The following is a 22,203-nucleotide window of genomic DNA, read 5'->3' as shown; positions in this document are numbered from 1 at the left end:
CAATTCACCAGCTAGTAGCAGCTACAGACACAAAGCAGAAAAGCACAACTACTGCTAAGTGTCCAAAAGCTTTATTTACTGTACAAACTGCAGTACTGTACACAGAGTTGGGTAATTCAGGTCCAGGGAGTAAAAGTCCAGACCAAGATTTTGTTTCAACCAACCAGTTGAGCATAAAGAGTCACAGTCACAGAGGACTCAACTGGTTGGTTGAAACAAAATCCCGGTCTGGACTTTTACTCTCTGGACCTGAATTACCCAACTCTGACTGTGCTAAATTTTTTGATGACCAAAATATGTTTTAAAGCTATTCACCTGAGAATGTGCATATTTGTAACAATGTTTGATACTGATATTTCAGTTGGATGGCTAGAAGAACACAGCTCCTGTTCCCAAACATCTCCCCAAACCACCGAGCCATTCCATGCATTTGTAAATTTCACAACCAGCTCAGTTACATCAAAATTAATTATCTGGGTATACTGGATGGTAACTTCAAATACTGTGGTGATTTGAGGAGAAGATTTGAAATGGTAAGCTGACACACTACTACAGACATAAAAAGCATATTTGTAGACCAATATAAACATAATTTAAACATCATTTTCGGTGGGGGACTTTTGTACAGTACTGTATATCTGCAAAAAATAACCACTATACAAATAGGCAAGTAATACGAGCGCCAGTATGAGCAAATACTACTGCCATTCTAAACTTCATGCTAACAATTTAAGGGGGTAAAATTATAGGAAGAATTAAAACAGTAGAAATGTTCCCAGGCTCCCTGAAAACTCCAGGCCTCTCCACACGCACCTTCTCCGCTCCAAGCAAACGTGCCATCGCACAGAACGACCACAAATCCTGCGCCAAGGTCGTCCGCCCAGTCTAACCTCAGAAAAAAGGGCTGGTCAGGCTCGGAGGCTATGCTGATCTTACGCACGCTGGTACTCATCCCCGATGGCCGATGCGAGATCTGCGGAACATTAAAAAGTTACAGGACATCTAATGTAATTTTGCAGTACATTGCACCATAACATGTCAAATACAGCATAATAAATATGAATGCTTATCTACATTGGAACAGCAAATGACGAAGACAAAATTGAGTCTGATGATGACACAACTAAGCGAAGCGATCCAAAGATATTGTATAAATTTTATACGGCTATAAAACTATGGAAATTTTCTTTTAAAATCATTTAGTGCAAACAATAGCATTCTAAATAATGGAACAATGAATAAGACAATCTAGTCATTTCAGCTCTGGCTAGCAAACATAAAAGCAGATTACACAACACAACAGTTATCTGGCAGAAAAAGACCCCTGCTCTTAGCAAGATGTGCAGGAAATGCAAGCGCTTACCGTAATCACTCCATCCAAGCAGAATGAGTAACACTACAATAATCATTAATACTACATTAATACCACATTATTATGTATTCCGGTAAGTTCTGCTTTCGTGTGCATTACTGTATACCTTGCGTGTGCATTGGATGTGATTCAAGCCCCAGTCCTCAGAATTCCTGTTGGGTGAATAACTGCACAGCATGAGGCAGGTAATGAATTTTGCTTGCAAAGGAAGCTCACAATCTCTTAATATCACCAGGAAATCTCTCTGTGTGTTTGCAGTGGCCCAACACGGGAGAACCAGCAGGGAGCTACGGGAGACCACTACGGGAGACCACTACGGGAGACCACTACGGGAGACAGGCTGCACCACCCAAGCAGCAATCTCACTTAGTGAAGAACTTTTCATTACTCAGGTAGACTTTTGGACTGCTAAGGGTTTCTATTAAAAAAAACATACCTGCATTGATCCATTCACCCATTGATTAAAGATGGCCAGTACGGGCAGTGCATCTAGATCTACCTTCCAATTGATTTTCTAGATTTTGATTAAATTTGATGTGTGAATTACACAAACCTTCAAAAATCTCCTACCTACAGTACAGAAAAGGTATGGAAGCCCAGTTCTGCCAATGTAATGAAAAATAAGATATCGCAAGTCAGGATAATGAGAAACTGTAGCAAAATAACGACTATCTCGAAAAAATTTGTTATGTTAAAATAACTTCTCCAAATGAGAAACTTTCTTGAAATGTTGACTTAGAATATCAAAACAATGAGAAACTACGTCAACATTTCAAGAAAGTTTCTCATTTCGACACAAGTCCTGGCACCATGGTCCTGGAGGAACGTTATCTCATTTCTCTATATACTGTGTGTATGGTTGAAATGACAATAAAACCTACTTGACTTGACAAGTTATTTCGACATAGCTAGTCATTATTTCAAGTGCATTATTTCGAGTTAAGTCATTATTTCTGGATTTTTTTTCATCGCGTTGGAGATAATGGGCTTCCATATAAAGACATTCTATTTGAAAAGATTTTTTTTGTTTGTTTTTTAAATAAACAGTAAACATCTGAGCTCTAGAAGGTTTGCACAATTCACATGCTAAATTTCATCAAAATTATAAAACGGTAATGTAAAAATGGTTTTTGGAATTGTGCTGAATCACTATTTGTTAAATTATCCTAAAACTGTTCTAAAAACATTTATGGGATTAATTATGTTTTATGCCACTAAAGTCATAAAACAAAAGCCACTAAACTTACTGCTATTATTATTTTAATAAAAAATCATTTTTATAAAATAAATACTGTTTCATGCTACTACATCATAATCAGTAGATGTAGAGAAAGATGTTGTGAAAGACTGAGTCAACTGTGCCAGTATGGAGAATTATACCGGTTCGATTCATTAAATAAAAGCCACTTCCTTTTACTTTCGACTGCATATTTCAGAGGACCCAGACAGCAAATGAAGGTCATGCTAGCACAATGTCAGCGCGGCCAAAACCAACCATACACGCTCTGAAAGAGATTTAACCCTTAACCTCATAAAATACAGCAGCCATTCATTAGGAACTTGAACATCTGCACGACGTATGAAGACCCCCCTCCCCGCCCCCCCCCAGGACACACACTAATGACAGACGGACACCCACATTAAACAAGCGATCGGCTGCCAGCAAAAGGGGCGGAAGAACGCCCCGCTCTGTCCTTTAACGTGTCAAAGGGAGTCGCGAGAGATCAGCTGTGCATCCCAGCTGTTTCCCAGCTACAGCACAGGCCCGAGCAGCGCAGGGCAATCTTAAGCTCACGCCTGCGTAGACCTACCAGCTGGATTGTGGAAAGACATCCACCACCTGTAACAGTCAGTTCAAAGAGTCTTTATGACTGCATTAACAGATACACAGAGAGCACTGACTTCAAGCATAGAAGGCATCGCATAATCGCCGTGCCGGGTGATGCACAGACCAGGTAAGCAAGAAAATCAGATGTCTGAGAAGAGTGTTGAAGAGTTTAAAGACACATTTTCGCAAAAAAAAAAAAGTTAGATGACATTAGTAAGTGGATAGGTGTCTTTTACCATTAATCTGCACCTAATGGATGTATTGATAAATGCGTTACAGGCCCTATAACCTTTGCTTGTTCTTCATCCAGGTAGCAAGACCAGCCCTCAGTCTCTGTCCATCACAAACCCCCGGCCTTTGAACAATGATGCTGGCCCAACATCGGGTGCTTGGCTGTGGATCACTAGCAGAGCTGAGATCACACACACCCACCCCCACAACCACAGACACCACCCCAAGCCTCAAGTCCAGCCACCTGGGGCACATACTCTTGTATCACTCTTGGGGGGGGCTGCCTGTCACTCCAGGAACAGTGGGCTCCTTATCACCTAGGACCCATCAGCAGTACCTCCCTTAACGATAGCAAAGCCATCAATGGATTGATTATCCTCAGCCCTCTGCAAGTCTGACTGGAGGCAGACCCACAGGGAAAGGACCAATAAGTATAGAGCCTGCCTCACTGGGCACATCTTGTCACCTTCTATAATGGGACAAAGAAGTCAAAGCAGTGATAAGCTGGTAGCCTTAAGGCTGTTCCCCCCCCCCATCACTAGCTCTGGCTCACACAGAAAACTTCAAACGCATACAATGACTTCAACTCTCATAAGGCAAGTTTCTTCGCACATCAACTCTTAAAAATACAGCCAAATTCAAACCAAGATGGCTGCATAATACTTGAATACACAAAAAACAACCTGTTAAAAAAAATGAGCAGAGAGAGAAAGGAAATTTGGAAACAAAATCTAATAGTCATTGAATTACACTGGCTAAAAGCATGACTTCCCTCAAAGACCATTGAGTAAAAGATGCCTTTAATAGAGAGGCTATTGTGGTGATGGATATCTAAAAATGATGGGATTTATAATGCGATTATTGATGAGATTTTAGGGCCTCTCTCATTCGACTCAGGCTTCCCTTTGCTAGAAATATGGCACATAAATAAGAGGTTAGCAGGCAAGGTAAAGTTTTTACGTGGACATCTCGTATAAACCGCAGGCAAGCCCTAACTCAATGTGCCCCCTGAAATTAGCGGTTTCTCTAATAATACACCTAGCTGCTGTTCTATGGACGTATAATACGGAGTAAAATTAACACATGTTCAGCATTCGTAAACTATGACAGACCGCACCGAGAGAGAATAAACTCTCTGTCTTCTGCCATCTGTTGAGATGCGCTAGATTTAAAGAATCACTTTCATTTACATTGCTTAAACCTTTATGTTCCTTCTCAGTTAAAACACTTACAGAGAAAGTCATAAAAAAAAAAGAATGTTTCTTTGGTTAGCAGATGACTGGTAGAGAAATCCTTTTATTACATAATCACAGTTCAATATAGCCTACAGGCAAGGCAAAGCAATAAAATGTATACCTGTATAACATCAGTAAGGCCTTTTCTGTCTGAGTATGGAGCTCAGCGTCTAGTCCAGGCACTTCCTACCTCACACCTAGACTAGTACAACTCTCAACTAGCAGGTCAACAAGGTGCTACAAGACCGCTCCGGATGATTAAAAAAAAACATATCAGCAGATCTGATATTCATCCAACCTAAACTGCCTTATGTCATCTAGAGATGTAACAGTATGAAAATTGTTTATTATGATTATAGTGATCAGTTATCAGTATTATCACAGTATTAACGCGTGCTGAAAATGCTCAAAAATTATTGATACACAAACTGAAATCATTTCACCAGGTTTTATGTTGAACACCTTAAAATAATAACATATAAAAACCATATCAAATGTGCATTAACATTAAAAATCTCCAGAGCACAGTCACTGCCTCCCACCATGTTTACCCCAACACCAAACAAGCCCACATTAAATACTGTGTCTGCACACCTGGAAGACTGTTGCTAACTTGGTTGATTGGTCGAGTATTTCATGTGTTTTTGGAGAACACGATAATCAGCCACCGTTTTAATGATCATTTAAATTTGAAATCATATCACTACGGATAGACCCCTGTGTCCATCAAAAGGCTCATCAAGACCTATGTCCATCACGTGAGAAGTGTCACTCCAGAAGGGTCTCTTGTGTGGTTCCCAGGTGGTGGAACGAGCAGCAGAACCGCATCCTACCATCAGACTCCACCTGCCAGAAATGCCTGTAGACCCATAAGTTCTTGATGCCTGATGCCTCTTGATGTTCCCTGGATGTTTTAAGCTAGCCTTCTGGTCCCTGAATAGTCTTATTAGGTTCTAACTTTGTCAGATGTTGTCGTGTAGCTCCTGCTCCAATACTGCTTACATTTGTACCTGAGCATTCATTGGAAACTCAGCCTGGCTGCTCCTATGCCAAGTCAACTCCATCACAGTATAAATGTTTACGTGCTAAATATGCAATTGTATATTAAACTTCTGAATGATTTGTTTCACAAAGACAAATTCATTTTAGTTATCTAAGAAAACAGTACCTATGCCAAATAATTTTCATTTCACACCAAACACATCACAGACAAGCAGCCCCATCTTCTAGTAAAGTTCGTCTGATATTTTCCTTGGCAGATGAACCGCTCTGCTGAATACATTTGGCTAGAGAAATGCTGTGATTTCCTTCTGTCCATATGACACTCCGTTTGTCTACATCCATCACTCATACTGCTCCTCTGTCAGGCTTCTGTATCTAAAGAAGGGCTTTCCAGTTCCTCATTGTTCATATAACCATGTGGCACACATCTCCCTCTCATGCTGCTATGATGGCACGGATCATTGGCAAAAAAAAGGGCCATTTAAGCCGTAATCCAAAAAAAAAAGAATTATCTTTTCACATCTACCAGAGGACGCCACATTCTCATTAGGCAAGACATCTCCTGGCTTCCTCCCATCGCTAACCAGGATGGAAGCGAGTCAGGCACAGTGGACAGTTCATCTCTTTTATGGCACTCCCAACAATTTCTTGAGGGTGATGGGCTTGGGATGATGATCTTCAGTTCTGAGAACAAATGTCACTAAAAGGTTTTAAGGTGCACCTAATCCTTTGTTTCCAGGGACAGAGAGACAGTTCAATTTAGAACCAAGCAGCCAGCCATCTTCTACCCAGTTATCCTGGTCAGAGTCGGGGGGGGGGGGGGGGGGGGGGGCGGAGCACGTAAGGGGGGCACGTAAATTCCACACACACAGCAAAGTGAGATTCAAACCCCCCAACCTTGCAGTTGTGAGGCCACAATGGAAACTGGAGAGTCAATATGCTACCGTATAACGAAACAGTCAAGGTTGTTCGAAATTGAAAAAAAAAAACAGAATAATGGCTAAAATTCTAACCTTTGCTAAACCAATACTCCTCAATTATTTTCCTGAGTGGACAAATTAAGGATTTTGCCTGATGGTGATGCTGTCTTACCTAAACGCACTGCTGCATGTGGCAAACATTTTACTCTCCCTGTAGGGGACCCCTGGTGTACACTAAATTACAAAAGAATTAGATTTAAAAAAAAAGAAAAAATTGTTTTACTAACTAATGTTAAGCAAAGAATATAATCATAAATCTTGGCAAGGGTCCATGTCAACCTAACCATTCATGGTCTTTTGCAGCCACGGTCTTTTTGGAAATGCATTGCTCAAGATACCATGTCTCATATTTCTTCTGATACACAGACAGTATGTCAATTCTTCAGGATGCAATAATTAGGCCATTCACCAGAATTCAATATTAATAATACAATACACAGCCTTGTGGAGGTATTGCGCATTAATATTAGTAATGTAGTAGTAATATTCGCATGCCCTAACTTAGTGTTTGTGCAGTGATTAGCTCATATGTAAACCCAGTAAATACAACCTTTTCACTACTGAGTAATATACTTTAAGTTTATTTAACGTAACTTCTCTGTAACAGGCTGAATTAGGACAGGGTTCCCAACTCTCACGCCTCTGGTATGATCCTCATGCTTTCACTGTCTCACACAAGAATTAAGGACAAATCTATATTATTCCACTGGAAACCTAAAATTAGTTATATCAAAAGCACTGGAGTAGTTTGCAAACCCAACAGGCTGTTTACAAGGTAATAAGAGTGTTACATACGTGTAAATGAGTGTGCATGTGTTTGCAGACTTGTCTCCAGTTGAAAATCTCACTCCAGCCAGCGGACCAGAGTTGGCAACCCTGTTACTATGTATTACAAAGCTGTGTGTGGATACAGGCCACGGGTGTCATGTCATACAACTACTGCAACTGCAGAACAAAGACGCTTAAGCCGCACAGCACGACTGCAGAATCTATCCCAGCTTAGGTTTTAAGTGATACACAGTTCAGTCTTTTGTCTTTTGTTATAAAACGCCAATGATGTATTTATTCTGCAAACTAGTTGAACTTAAACTAATATCGATAACTATATAAACAGATGGAGATGAACGTTGACTCACTTTAGACAGGACTACGCTTGCCAAAATAGATAGTTACCAAACTGCCGATGTGTTAAACACCGCTACTTGACTTTAAGCGAGTGTGGGAACATGGGATAAGCGAAAAGCTACCAGTCACCAGACCAGGGGTTTAAATGGGCAGGGAACCTACCTCAGCTATTCAGCTTCCGCGTTGTTCCAACAAGTACATAAGACAAACGGACCGTCGGAGAAAAATTAACCAATCAAATGTCCTCTACGAGATTGGACCGTGTCCTATCAAATTAATCAGCAACTAAATCGAATGGTCCAATCACGCCCGCTCCGTAAACCTCATCCCATACGTCATTTCCTTTCTTGTAACGGAAGGGTGATGTGGCTATAAGAAAATTGTGAAAATGGTAAGTGAAAGGTGTTCGTAACTCTTCATTAGCTGACAGTAATGGCCACGGGAATAACGCGTAACACTTGATTTGTAGCTTACTTTAACATTGCAGTAAAGTTCAAGATATTACCATTATATTCGACTATATTAGCAGATGCAGTCACTTGGCTAATGTATGTGCTTTGCTAAAATGCAGTACTAAAATGTACTAAAGGACTGTCATTCTACTCATCGTGTAATAAACACCAGTGTTACTCGATATTGCACTTTTATTTTTAAACCCTTTAATAATTATAGGTAGCTGGTCACCTATATCGATCAAAATTAATGTTATGGCTCCATTTCCACTGTGATACGGAATTTTGCACATAGTACCACAGAAGCACCATTTAAGATCTCAATCGAATTCTTCAGATGCAGTGTTAGTTATTTTTTATTGCATTTTAGGCGGTTATTTTACTTCCAGTGTCTCGACTATAAATGTATTCGTTTATAGTTAAAACATGTGTTGCAGAACGTTTGTGGCATTGACATTAAGTGGCGATATTATAAAGACTACAAAATCTGGCAGTTACGCGGACTGCTTATCAAATATGTTTTTACAGATTTAACTCTTTACATTTTTTTGGTATCTTCAATATTTTTTTACATTCTAAATGCAGGTTATACGTAGTCTGTCTGATCGTACTCAGGGTAACCATGGTTTGTTTCTTTACCTACACGTGTCTTTTTTTATACAGTTATAAACCATGAACTCTATATTACTGGTGCATCTGATCACTGAGCGCAACACGAAAGTGCTGACTGTTATATTTATTTCAGTACCTGCTTTGAATTCAATTACTATTCATATACTTCTGGCTAGGTTTATATCAGAATAAAAATATTTGTCAAATCAGTTCACCCACGCACATACACACTCAGGGAATTTGTCTCCAGTTGTCAGGGAAGAGCCCTGTTCACAGTAGCCTGTTGAAGAAATGACCATATAGTGGTTTGGCTGTTTAATGATTTTAAATATTTAAAAAATGTTGTGCATCCGTAATCATAAATTGTTTAATTTTTGATATGCATCTGATGCATATTTGATATCTCAGTGTACAGAGACTGTCAGATTTGTGCTGTGACCTTGCAACACTAGGAGAACCTCGGCTTGGGGTTGAAGAAAGCTTTACCACTGCGTGATACTAACTTGAATACAGTGGTACCTCGACCCACGAACAGTCCTGTTCACAAACAAATTTGGTTACGAACCAGATGTTCGAAAAAATTTTGTGCCGGTTCGCGAATCGCGTTTCGGGCTGCGAACACACAAACATCCCCCAAAAGGGTCCATTGAAAACATCCCAAAGAACTACCCAAAACAGGAAGTGTACATTATGCCCAAGAATGGTTATGAAATGTATGGAAAAACTTGTTGTAGATGTATGTCTTTATTATATCTCTTCAGAGGTCGAATATGTGAAAAAAATAGAGAGAAGTTCTGTTATAGCAGTACCTTTCAGTGCTTGATAAACATGTTTGTGATGGTTTTTAACAGTCACATGTCTACATAAAATTACAGTACTTCATTAATAACATAAATTGGTAAATGTTATATTCTCCATTCACACATAGTGGCGACTGTGTATTGTTTGTTTACAGTACAAACAAAGACGTCCACTGCCATACAACGCGTGGCATCACGAAATATTTTTAAAAAATCACAATTTAAAAATGACTGTATTGTTTTTGACTGTTACTCAGTCTTTTAATGTTAATTGTTTAGTTTTTTGGGGGGATGTTTTGTGGTTCTTTTCCGTGTTTTGGCGTCTTTTGAGTGACCAGCCCACCAGCAAGCGTATGCTCAGTTGTAATGTTTTATTTAATTTAGCATTATTTGTGTATAATTAAGGTTGCTTTAACTTAAGTCTATATTCTTGGTCACAGAAAAACATTTAAAAAATGCAAAAATTCAGTGTTTCTGAGATTTGGACGAATTATGTGTATTTACATTATTTTAAATGGGAAAAATTGATTCAGGTCACGAACGAATTACGTTCGTGAGCTGAGGTGCCACTGCATTTTGATGACATGGATGTAGTGTCTTATGAACATGAGCCACTGTTTCAGGTTTTCCTGCTGTTTGTAGTATTACATTAAATAGGGAGATGGGAAACAACTGTGTCTGGTTGGCTTAATGGATCATTCCACTTTGTTTTGTGTTAACAGCAGATGTGTTCAGTCAGGTGCTCGTTAAACGTAAAAGTGGAGCAAATGCATCTCTCTTGGTTTTCATTCTTTAGCAAGGAAATGTGTGATATTTGTTTAAAACAAACCGAACTGTACTGACTTGATTTCTTGCTGTTGTTCTTTTCCAGTCTGCCATCTTTAATTTCCAGAGTCTGCTGACAGTCATCCTCCTCCTTATTTGTACGTGTGCTTACATCCGTTCCCTCGCTCCCAACCTGCTGGACAAAAACAAAACTGGGTATGAGTGTTTAGCGGCGAGCCGAAGTATGGTTATAACTCATGGGTTTAAGGGCCCCACTGCAGCCAAGGGCTTTTTATGCAAAAATACTCCTTTACATTTAAATGCGACTTGTGTGATTTTTGACTATCGAACACTTCCATTTTTCAAGGTTTGATGTCATCATTTTCAATTAAGTAGTGTGTCTGTAGCAGGAGGAAATCAAAAACCCGGTGAACCCGGACTTCTTGTTAATCAGCTAATGAACATAATGAGATACATTCTCTAAATCAGGGGTCTCCAGCTTCGGCCCTGAAGAGCTACTATTCAGCTACTGTCCTACCCGGCTTCTGATGAGCCACACCTGTTCCTGGTATTTACCTGAGAGCAGCCTCAGTTTATTAGTGTCTGACGTCTCACAAGACGATCCTGCCACTTCTTAGTAAAGCACCTATGTTAAGCGATTAGCAGATGATGACATCTTTTCTGAAGCTTAGAACAACATTCTCCTACAGAGCTTTGCGTATTGGCAAGTCACTGTTGTAATCACGTTTTTTCCCCATTTCAAAATAGAGCTTTTGTTAAAGGCCTTTGAGGTAACAGGATGTTGCCACATGTTTGGACATCCAGCCGGACAACATGGAAACGAACAGAAATGACTTGTTCTCCAGCAGTTATCCTCCTTCTGAAAACAGACACAGATTTGAACACATTTGGCATCTCATAGCTGTGAGGTCTTTGTTAGTTTAAGTGCTTTTTTTTTTTGCTGGGCAGAACTCTTCCCATATTCTGCTACACATCAGCAATATGAACTGTCAGTGATGCTCTAACATATCACAAACCTAATGAACCATTAATAACTGTTTACGAGCACCAACAGAGAAGCAGTTAATTAACACTGATGGTCAAAAAATGTCACTACTTGCAGTTCCCCACTATTATCCACCAATTAATCACATAGATTTGCACATGTGCTACACACATACAGTGCTTATTGCCCAATAGTAAATTATCAGAACAGATTTCAGCCATGTGCAAATATTCTGCTGTGTTTCTAAGAAATACATTGCTATTAAATCTTTATTATCCATCCCTGTTCCCCAGCCATAATTTTAGTTTATGCTGCATCAGTCTACAGCCATTCTTGGGAAGCATAGAGAATAAGACTGGCGTACACTGAATGCAACATCCGTACTTAAGGAATTTGCATGTAGACACGTTCATTCTTGCGTCATTCTCTGAAGGCAATTTACAGTCACTCGGAGATTCCATAGAAGATGGGAATAGATCAAAAACCCAGGCTATTTAATAATCAGCTGATTAAGTTCAGGATGTATCTGCTGTACGCCACTTAAATGATCATTACTAGGCAGTACTAATACCCGTTGCCTTAATTGCTAGTGTATATAATTGTGTTTAGTTTAGTAAAATGGAGTGCGAACACCCTCTGACTGAAAAGATCATAGAGGAAATCCTAAGCTGTGTTTTTAATAGCTTCCAAAGTCTTGCAGTAACAAACCCTCAGAAATGTTTTCCAGTTCCCAGCGGGCATGGATGTTGTAAAGCAGTACAGATTTATTAGTGGTTTATGTTTTTTTATTTTGAGCAGACTGGGGTAGAATTATTTGGGTTTTTTTTTCTTTCTTTTTCGTAAATCAACTACATGGAAAAGTTGGGTTTAAAATAGGAAAAGATGCTTTTAGTATGTTTGTTTAGAAATGTGAAAGTTATGGAAATGGGCTTAATTTGAGGACACTTCCATTGTAATGATTCCTAGACCATCCTCTGGTATTCTGTTATATAGCCCTGTCCTCATTTTCTTCTGGTCTTGGGGTATATCAGCGCTCAGATGATTTAAGGCTCCTGGTGTGGTGCCCCGCCCCCTTCCTGGTGTGGTGCCCCGCCCCCTTCCCATACATTGGTCTGTTTGCATGTGCAGCTCCTGCCCCCTGGCTTTATCACGTACTGCACATCATCCAGACATTTTTATGGTCCCTAATTGGTAACAGCCACTATTCCAGCTGTCAGTTTGTAAAACTTTACTGCTTGACTCTGTTTCCAGGGTTCAGTTTGTGAAATGATAAGCATTGCTGTTCTTCTCTTGCTAATCGGATGACTCGCACAAATATAATTAACAGATTCTGCAAATAAATATCCCTACCTTATTATTCCTGCAACAATGGAGACCGTAATGGCTTTATTGAGAACACAGCTAGAGTTTTGGATAGTAGTATGAGTGCATAGTTAAGATTGAAGTGTCTTTAGCTGTGGTTTTCTTTGGCTAAAATCTCCTCTCTTAAAAGCCAAAAGCAAATGGGGGGGGTTTCAGAGGGATACTGTGAGTTAAGGGCATTTCTCTTATGGCATTAATGTCAGGTTCCCTTTAATCCCCTCTGGTCCTCCTCCCAGAGCCTCCATAAGTTAGAGGAGAGTGCCGTTTGGCTGTTCTTGCGCTTCACTGCCAACTTGCTGGATCAGGAATTGTTTCCCCACTGCTGGAGAACAGAGGCTCTTGTGTTTTATCGGATGTGTCCAGTTAATGTTCGCTGGGGCGCTAATCAATGGGGCGTTTCTTAGTGAGGCCCCGGTGCTGGCAGATGCTGCAGCTGGTCCATTGTCTGCCTGTAGAAAGGAGAGTGTCAATTCTGTAAAATGGATCAGCTGCCCTGCTACACTGCCCCCTAGTGGCCATGATTCTTCATGGTCTTCCAGAGAGTAGGCTCACCGTTTATGTACGAGCACTAATAATGTGGTGATTTTGCATTATGTGGAGGCAGTTAAATTTGGCTTTATCACACACACATTCTCTGGCCCACTGTTGAAATCTTAAAAGTTAAAAAAAAAAGAAAAATTTGAGGCATGGGAACCAAATAGCTTCCGGAAGTATAAGGGCGTATACATGGTTAAGACCTTAAATTGTGAATTTCTGTGGACTGATGCCTTCTTAGTAGAATTTTTTTAATTCAGCCTCTACAGCCAAAAGCCCTTTTACATGTTTGTACTTAGACACTGCAGAAGTTTCTTTCGGGTGTTTTCCCGGGAGAGGTTACTTTTTAATATACTAGTAATGACCCGGCTACATTTTTGGAATGTTAAATTAGCATACGGCTGTCACTAGGAGTAAGCAGTAATAAGGACACCAATCTGCTGTTTTGTGGTGAGACAAACACAACTTATACAGTCAAATCTACTTTATTGTGGTGGCAAAATGTCCATGAAATCAGGAAGACTACCCATCCATCTATCCATTCATTCATCTGTTTTTCATAACCTCATGAGCCAGAAGCCTATCCCACGTAACAGGTGACATAAAGAAGGGTCTCCTGGACTTAATGGAGGACGAAATCAACAAGTGTTTTAAAAGAATTTGAGGATAAATGTTCCTTTATGTCTTAATCAAAAAATTCTCCAGATAGAGCAGGAAAAGATGCCTTTAGCATGTTTGTTTAGAAATGTGAAAGTTATGGGAATTGTGCTTAATTAGAGGACACTTCCATTGTAATGATACAATCAAATCTAGTTTGACTAGATTTCAGGCAGGAAATCCTAACATCAGAATTAGAGTGATGTGCTGCAGCTGTTACAGCCAGTGAATGCGTGCCTGTGTGTTTTGGGTAGGTGTCTTTGAGAATATGCTGCTGACGTGATGTTAACATTTCTTCTGCTCTTTTTCAGAATTCTGGGCATATTTTGGAAATGTGCAAGGATAGGTAAGCTTTATGAATGTCATAATAAACTGCTCTTTATTACATTTTGCCTGGTAAGTCTGAATTGTCACATCTGTGAGTATTTAAGATTTGTAGGAATACAGACAAAATGCATCTTTTAGTCTGTGTAACTCCATTCTTGTCTGCTCCAGTTAAGTATCCTAGTGCTTGGCTGGTCTGCCATCACTGGTATACCTTCCTAACCAGTGGCCTGTACTATGAAGCAGGGTTACTGGCTTATCGGGGTAACTTGTCGGATTTAAGGTAGTCTGGGCAAAATGTAAGTGAACGAATATGAAGCCGATTTAAGCTGTGGTACCTTAAATTCGACAAGGTACCCCGATAAGCCAGTAACCCCGCTTCGTAGTACAGGCCACAGGAGTTCAGCTTCACTGTTGTAGCCCTGCAGGGCTGGCTGATCGCTTTGCACGCGCTGACACAGCTGAGACAGCAGTCTGGAGGCACAGGGAATTGCGTCTCCTTGCCAGTCTTAGCTGCTTACTCAAGTGGTCATGCAATATAATCGCATTGTCAGATGTTTTAATCACATGGTTAAAACTCCAGTTCAGAGAAGAGCACAGTCTTTGTGTGTTGGGTAAAGAAAATGCCGTATGGCTGAAACAAAAGATACAGACGCTATAATTAGCTAAACCTTTTCTTTTGATTTAGGGTATTCTGGAATTTGCTGTGCAGTAGTAATTTAGTTTCTGATCCTGTCTGTGGGTAGGTAACCCTGTCCTGAGGTTCTGACCAGGGATGCTTTTGCTCGTCATTTTTACTCTTTGCGATCAGCTATGTTGTGTCCTTATTGCAGCTAGAAGTGTACTGATATGTCTGTAGTAGGGGCACAGTATCTAGGGTCATCCTACTCCTATAGATCTTATCCATGTGATAATGTCATGAAGCCCTAATCATATAGTTATAGTGGGATATTTTGTGATGAACTTAATCTTTTTAAAGTAATAGTAGGTATTTTTTTATGGGAGATAAACTAGTGGCTGTGCCTATTTCAGGGCAGTGGTTTTCAGATCCAGGTGGCACTTTACTGGACCGGTTTGGTTCTCTGTGTGTCTATGTTGTGACGGGGGGGTCCAGTGGCCCGCCCTCTCACAGTTGTCACCCATCCTGTGTTACAGGTGAGCGGAAGAGCCCCTACGTGGCAGTCTGCTGCGTCGTTATGGCCTTCACCATTCTGTTCTCAGAGTAGCTCCTTCAGCAGAGGGGGTCAGCCAGGGTCTCGACAACGGCGGCAAGGCAGCACCACGGAGGGGGGGCCCGGATTCCCAGTGATGGCGCCCTTTCCGAGCTGCTCCGCTGCTCTTCCTCGGCACACAGAGCCCTCTCTGGCTTTGACGCACTCTGATTTGGCCCGAGAAGCCTGAGGCACAAACATCATGTCATCCAACTCCGGTACCTCTAAGCCTTTCAGGCTGTGGGGGGGTCAGATTCCTTTACCCCCTGCAGAGTTTCCTCATACGTTTGTTTTCATCTGACCTGGGATAACAAGATCCTGAGGTTCACGTTCAGTCAAAAATCGTTGCTCAGATTCCCTCTCGACTGTCAAGAACATATGGCCACTAAATGCAAAACTGGTGAAAGTGTCACGTTCATACTGTCGTGTGACATCACTGTCGCGTTCTTGGGCAAGCAAATTTCACCAAAAAAATGAGAAGTGCCACACAAGGATTGTTTGGCCATGAGCTTGATTACATTTAGGTTTATTGTCCATCTTTGGAAAATGGCATTTGTGCATAAAGGAAAACGTTCGTTCGTGTTGTTTCCCTTAATTATTTCCAAGCGCAAACATTTCAGAACTTCATTCCCGCTCTTCAGCAAGGAATGTCAGTGTGAATGTGGCCATTTATGTGGAATCTGAACAGATGCTGATAATGGGGTTACTGTCTTGATTAATGTTGTCATTAGGTGATATTGGGAAACCTCACAATTGACAATGCGTTGATCTTGATCCGAGCTTTATTGAAAAGTGTAATCTGATGTTTCCTTAACCAAGATGATTAAAATTGGACTGGATTTGGTCCTTTGTGCTTCTGGGCTATTTGTATTAGAGTCATGCTGTAATAATTCATTTTACAAGTACAGCTGGCTAAATTCGTGGGCAGTTTTTGAGTTATATGATGTTCACCTTTTTCAGCTGGAAACGGCAGTTCCTTGTTTATAGATTTTTGTATTTAATGTGCAAAAGCCATTTTGAAACCAAAATGTGGAATTAAAAAAATAACATTGCTATTTGCACAGTGGGTGATAAATGTTTTGATGCTATTAAACTGTTTCATTCATGAACCTCCTATTAACTGATTGAATTTTTGTATTCTCTTGGCCATAAATGTATATATGCAATCTCATAAATCTGTAAATTATGAAATCCTTCTCGGATAGATTGTTTTTGATAGCCAGAATGTTTGCGCAGTTGAATATTTAATAAACTGAACAGTCTTACCTTGGCAGTTACCTTGGCTATTAAATGCTAGAGCTATGCTCACATAAATCTGTATAATATACTATTTTACCATGGTGTTATTCTGGCAGTTGTGACTAAGGGTACAGAGGAAAGTAGTTAACCTAAAGGTCTGCAGTTTAAATAGGTTTTTTACAAAGGAATATCTAAAAATAAAGTAAATCTTATGGCTGAGTAATCTGATCATGGCTGATTATGTGCGTATTGAACTGTTAGGGACATACCGACTGGTTCGATAATATACTGTGTACCATCCATTTAAACCAAGGCCAAATCTGTAATTTTTATATATGATAATGAATGCCTTTCCTAGACCTGACATTTCCCCATCAAGCGGACAAATACATTATGCCTCAGGATGATTTTCACTCAAGCACAATCGCAGGTTAAGTTTAAGTATCTGTATGTACAAATGTAACCATTTTGACACTTGACCTTGGACCCTCTCCACAAAGTGTTGGGTGTGAAATTTTGAGTGAGGTTTGGGCCTGAATTGTCACATACGAATGATAATAGCTCACAGAGTTCACATCTGTCTAATTTACTGCTGTTAGATTGAACTAAGTTGTAAAATCGCAAAGGAACTTGTAAAATATATATATATTATATAGAATATTTACAACACAATATGCCATACAGTGTAAAAACCTTTTATATAATTTTCTTTACATGAATGGAAAAGGGTGACATCTAGCCCTAGAGAACATATAAAACTTTGTATTTGTCACTTATGGAAGTCTTGTAACAATCTGCTTATACTAATGTCCAGAAATGCAGTTAATCTTTGCTGTATTATTTAAATGTGATTAATGGACTGTATGTTTTATTAACCACATAGACTTAATGAAATCAAAAGCCTCCTATCACTATCCAATACAAAACTGAATGAATAATATATTTTTGGAACAAGCTTGTTTCCGTTATTCATTCGTCCTTCCATCCATTCAGTTTTTATAGCCGCTTATCCAGTATGCGGTCTGGGTATCCAGTATCGCTTATCCAGTATGAGCCTGGAGCCAATCCCAGGTAGCAGACGACACGAGACACCGATACCAGTCCTTGCCGATGGGACGCCCTAGGCGAGTATCACTGCCGGCGCCTCCTACCAAGGTAGAGTGAAACTGGCTGGCAAGCCAGCGCCCCTCCGATACAGTCACCTATAGAACTGACTGGTTCTGTAAGACATCGTGGGCTGGATGAGGGTCCATCATGCAGCAAAAGTCACACCGAGTGATTAAGAGACTGTATGCGTATACAGTCAGGCCAGGAACTAAACTCGTCCCTGGAGATTTGAGGTCACAGTCATACCCATTGTTCTTATACGTTACTTCTAGAGTTGGGTAATATATTTAATCTGGCATGGTGTGATTTACATGTCACCATGCCAAAGTGTAATGAGCTGAAATTAGACTGAGTATGGCTTTGTGGGTGTGACCTTAGTACTGTCACTAATTTCCATTGCTGTATAAGAGGAAAATAAATTAACGATGTGTGTAGGCACCACGGCACAGCTAACCAGTCTTAAACCTTATTAAACCAAGGTGTATTTACACTGCATAACCTCTGAAAGCTTTTCTCCATCATTAACCACAGTACTCACTCAAAAATTTCAGTCGTCCTAAATATCTCAATCCAGGTCACTTTTGTGGAATATAAAACAGTGAATCAGCTATCTTTAATTCTGTGAGTAATTGTTTTCTTAAGCATATATTTTAAATAATTCAATAAAATATCCGCAGTCACAGATTCTTACACAGTTACACAGCTGGGGCTCACAGAGCAAGTGTTTTTTAAGTACTTTGGCTTTGGTCGTGAGTGAGATTTTATTATGCAAAAGGCCTAAAAGTACGGCCATATTTCTCTAGTCGAGGCCAGAAGTGGACGTTTTCCTGGTCGCCGTTTCTTTTGGAGGGAGAACATAAAGTGGAGGAGTTTGAATAGTCCTACACAATGTTAGCCCACAAACAAACCCGCCGGAGCCATGCTGTCACCATGCCGTCTGTCTGACATGTGACGTCACATCGGCCCAGCTGAAGACTTTCATTTTGTAGATCTGGTTCTTTTCTGGGGGGCGGCATGGTGGTGCAGTGGTTAGCACTGTCGCCCCACACCTCTGGGACCCGGGTTCGAGTCTCCGCCTGGGTCACATGTGTGCGGAGTTTGCATGTTCTCCCCGTGTCGTCGTGGGGTTTCCTCCGGGTACTCCGGTTTCCCCCCACAGTCCAAAGACATGCTGAGGCTAATTGGAGTTGCTAAATTGCCCATAGGTGTGCATGTGTGAGTGAATGGTGTGTGAGTGTGCCCTGCGATGGGCTGGCCCCCCATCCTGGGTTGTTCCCTGCCTCGTGCCCATTGATTCCGGGATAGGCTCCGGACCCCCCGCGACCCAATAGGATAAGCGGTTTGGAAAATGGATGGATGGATGGGTTCTTTTCTGGTCGCTTTCCTCATATTCTCAGATCTTCATGTAGATATCTGTGGAGATCATGTTCACTGAATTGTACCAAATGTGAGAATTGCCGTAGAGTAATAAATTCTACAGTAGAAAAAGCAAAATGTCTATAACTTATTTTGAAGAACCTTTATGTTGCTGTTAAACATTTGCTTGAAGATTGATGTGTGTCAGTGACTGTCTGCCCCTGATTTTAAGATCTGAGTGTGATTGTCCACAGAGAAGCTGCAGATATGCTCAGTAAAACCTTCCGTGGATTTTCTTACTCTACTTTAATTAATCCTCATGTCCTTTATACTATTATCTCAACTCTGCTCCTGCATCGTCTGAGTTAAATATCCCGCAGGGAGGGCAGTTCAGCCGTACAGATGCATTCAGCTGAACCTACCACCCTCTGCCGGGCTTTACGGTCCAGCACAGTGGTTCAAAACCGAGCTGACACAGAAAGATTAGCATTTCACTATTCACCTGTAAAAATGCACTGCATTCATTGTCTGCCATTTGAAGTGCATTGGCACAGTCTGTCACACTCTCCTAGTCATGTACATGCACCATGTCTTAGTTTTGCAAGGACAGAGGACTTCCTTTGAATCTATTTTTCACTCATTTTAATTAAAATTTAATTAAAACAATTATTCTTTTATTGACCAGTCACTTAAATATAAGCTAATGGTAATATATTTGTATATACTCATATATTTCTATATGCTATTGTGTTATTTACAGCAGTTCTTATATAATTATGTAATTATTTGCATGCATTTTAGATTGTAAAATGTATTTCTAAGTGTATAATGAATGCAAAAAAAATTGTTTTGTTACATGTTCAGGTTTCTGGACGCTCAAAAGGTGAAGTAATTACTTTTCATCATACTTATAACTTGTGCTAAGACATAGGAAAACTCTCCTCCATCCAATAAAACATTCTCCTCACGGACTACCTGCTTGGAGCGTTCCGAAGGTACTTATTCAGCACCCGGATAATTCGTAATGGCTAACTAATGTATGGGCGGTAAAGGACTCCCCTGAACGGCACAGCTAATCAGATCAGGCAGCATTCAGTTCAGCACCTACAGTCAGCACCGACAGGCTCAGGACGGTCTGGGAGATATAAAACTGCAGGCCACAAACTTCAAAGTGCTTCTCCCTCAGATGAGATGTGGGTCACTGAACTGCTTTAATGTTCTTGGTCATTCCCTCTCTGGGGATCAGTTTGTGCAAGAAGCAGCAGACAGGGAAATCTAAGTTATCAGCTAAGCGAAAACTAATTTAGGTCCCCTGCTGAGGGTCACAGTCATTTAAGTATCATCTGATTGTAAGCACTTAGTAGGGGTCACGGAGGGAGACATGTGGATGTTTTCTTAATACACTGTAAAATCTTTATGCTAATACTTTCCTTTGTGCTCCTAATAAGAAAATCCGTCTTGTCAGGAGGTTAAAAGCATTTGCACAGTTAAAATTCAAAAAAGTGCCATTTCCCATGGTTACAGGAATTTTTAAGCTTCTGGAACAAATCCATCCATCCATCTTCTAACTGCTTATTCTGGGCAGGGACACAGGGGTGGGGCGCAGGATTGGGGGGGGTGGGTGGGTGCTGGAGCTTATCCCAGGCTGGGATACATCCTGGGATGGAATGCTTGTGGAACAAATAATATTATGAAGCAGGTTTCATCTGAATATGAGGCATTTTAAGGTCTTGTTCACTAATCAAGCCCACCAGACCAGTAGGAAATACTGTATAATGTACATATAATAAGTAAGTGTATATTGCTACAAATTAATTTTTTTTAACATTTTTATTACCGGAAAAATATTATACACTCACTGAGCATATTATTCGGAACTCTATACTAATACTGGATAGGGGCTCCCCTTTGCTCTTAAAACAGCCTCAAATTTGTGGAACGGATCCTACAAAATGTTGCACACATTCCTTTGAGGTTCAGGTCCATGCTGACATGACTATACAGTAGAACCCTGGAACGCCTGTTAACTTGACCAACTCGGACATTGAACGGGTCTGTTGAATTATTTTTTTTCTTACTTGCACCTTGATCTAAACCTTGGAACTCGGCCATTCCTGCTAAAACCTGTCGAGATGCATTCAACTCTACCAATACGGACCTTGAATGGGTTGGTCGAGAAAACTCTAACCGCAACTCGACCGAAAACTCACAACACGATAAAACAAAGACCTGCTAAAACTTGTACGGATCGAGATGCGTCTCTGATGGTCTGACACAAAGGCAAATGGACCTACTGGGATGTTTATGCCTATGAATTGCTGTCAGTCTCGCAGTACCTCTTGACCAAGTTTGACGTGTGAAAGCTGTGTTCCTGTGTTCGGTGTGAATTTTTTTGTGTTTATCTACAGTACTTTACGTGACACAGTAATCATGGCCCCGAAGAGAATGAACAGTGATCGCAGAAAACCAAAAAGGGGTAAGTAGTGAGAGTAACTATGGAACTTAAAAAGGAAATTATAGCAAGAAGGTGGATCATGCGTGTCTACTCTCACTTCGGGGCAAGGGATTGTCGTTTAGTTAATGTTTATCACTTTCTTATGTGTGCTTTATCATGTATGTTGATCATTAATGCTTTTTTATCATTACGTAGGAAGATTAGTTTAAACAGCCAATCATTTGGGGGTCTGGAATGGATTAAATTAATTTACATTATTTCTTATGGGAAAATTCGACTTGGAACCCAACCAATTTTCAACTCGATCAGCCTTCTGGAACAAATTTAGTTCATGTTCCGAGGTACCACTGTATCACATAATTTCTGCAGATTTGTCGATCGCCAATACATGCTGCGAATGTCCAGTTCTACTACGTCGCAAAGGAATTCTGTTGGATTTAGATCGACTAGGAAGGCCACTGAAAGCCATCATGAAACTGGTTTAAAATTACTTTTGCGTTTGTGACATTATCAAGCTGGAAGTAGCCAACAGACAGTAGGTAAATTGTGG

The 22,203-nt window shown here is 40.4% G+C and overlaps 2 protein-coding genes across 3 annotated transcripts in view; one reads left to right on the top strand and one right to left on the bottom strand.

Annotated features, from left to right (window-relative positions):
- xrcc4 (X-ray repair complementing defective repair in Chinese hamster cells 4) overlaps nucleotides 1–8,033 on the bottom strand; it is a 68,052-nt gene extending 60,019 nt beyond the window's left edge. Inside the window, exons 1-2 of one of the 2 annotated variants that reach the window (XM_049019273.1) lie at nucleotides 7,936–8,022; nucleotides 814–973 (exon numbers count right to left, since the gene is read on the bottom strand). In XM_049019273.1, coding sequence (XP_048875230.1) covers nucleotides 814–952 — 139 coding nt within the window. In that variant the 5' untranslated portion in view covers nucleotides 953–973; nucleotides 7,936–8,022. Of the gene's footprint in view, nucleotides 1–813; nucleotides 974–7,935 lie in introns of both variants that reach the window. The other variant, XM_049019274.1, reaches the window with a different exon arrangement.
- Nucleotides 8,034–8,077: 44 nt separating this feature from the next.
- Nucleotides 8,078–16,769, top strand: tmem167a (transmembrane protein 167A). The gene is made up of 4 exons (XM_049019279.1): nucleotides 8,078–8,164; nucleotides 10,509–10,618; nucleotides 14,273–14,307; nucleotides 15,441–16,769. The coding sequence occupies exons 1-4, from the start codon at nucleotides 8,162–8,164 to the stop codon at nucleotides 15,509–15,511; spliced, it is 219 nt and encodes a 72-aa protein (XP_048875236.1). The 5' UTR covers nucleotides 8,078–8,161; the 3' UTR covers nucleotides 15,512–16,769.
- The last annotated feature ends 5,434 nt before the right edge of the window (nucleotides 16,770–22,203 follow it).

Source organism: Brienomyrus brachyistius, chromosome 7, assembly GCF_023856365.1.
Source record: "Brienomyrus brachyistius isolate T26 chromosome 7, BBRACH_0.4, whole genome shotgun sequence".
Classification (NCBI taxonomy): Eukaryota; Metazoa; Chordata; class Actinopteri; order Osteoglossiformes; family Mormyridae; genus Brienomyrus; species Brienomyrus brachyistius.
Note: the sequence above shows the minus strand (reverse complement) of the source record. Positions and strands in the feature narration are given on the sequence as shown.

Excerpts from the sequence above, each read along its gene's own strand:
- tmem167a (XM_049019279.1), top strand. Across the intron at positions 10,619-14,272 it reads CTGGACAAAAACAAAACTGG|AATTCTGGGCATATTTTGGA; the intron begins GTATGAGTGTTT and ends GCTCTTTTTCAG. Across the intron at positions 14,308-15,440 it reads TTGGAAATGTGCAAGGATAG|GTGAGCGGAAGAGCCCCTAC; the intron begins GTAAGCTTTATG and ends CCTGTGTTACAG.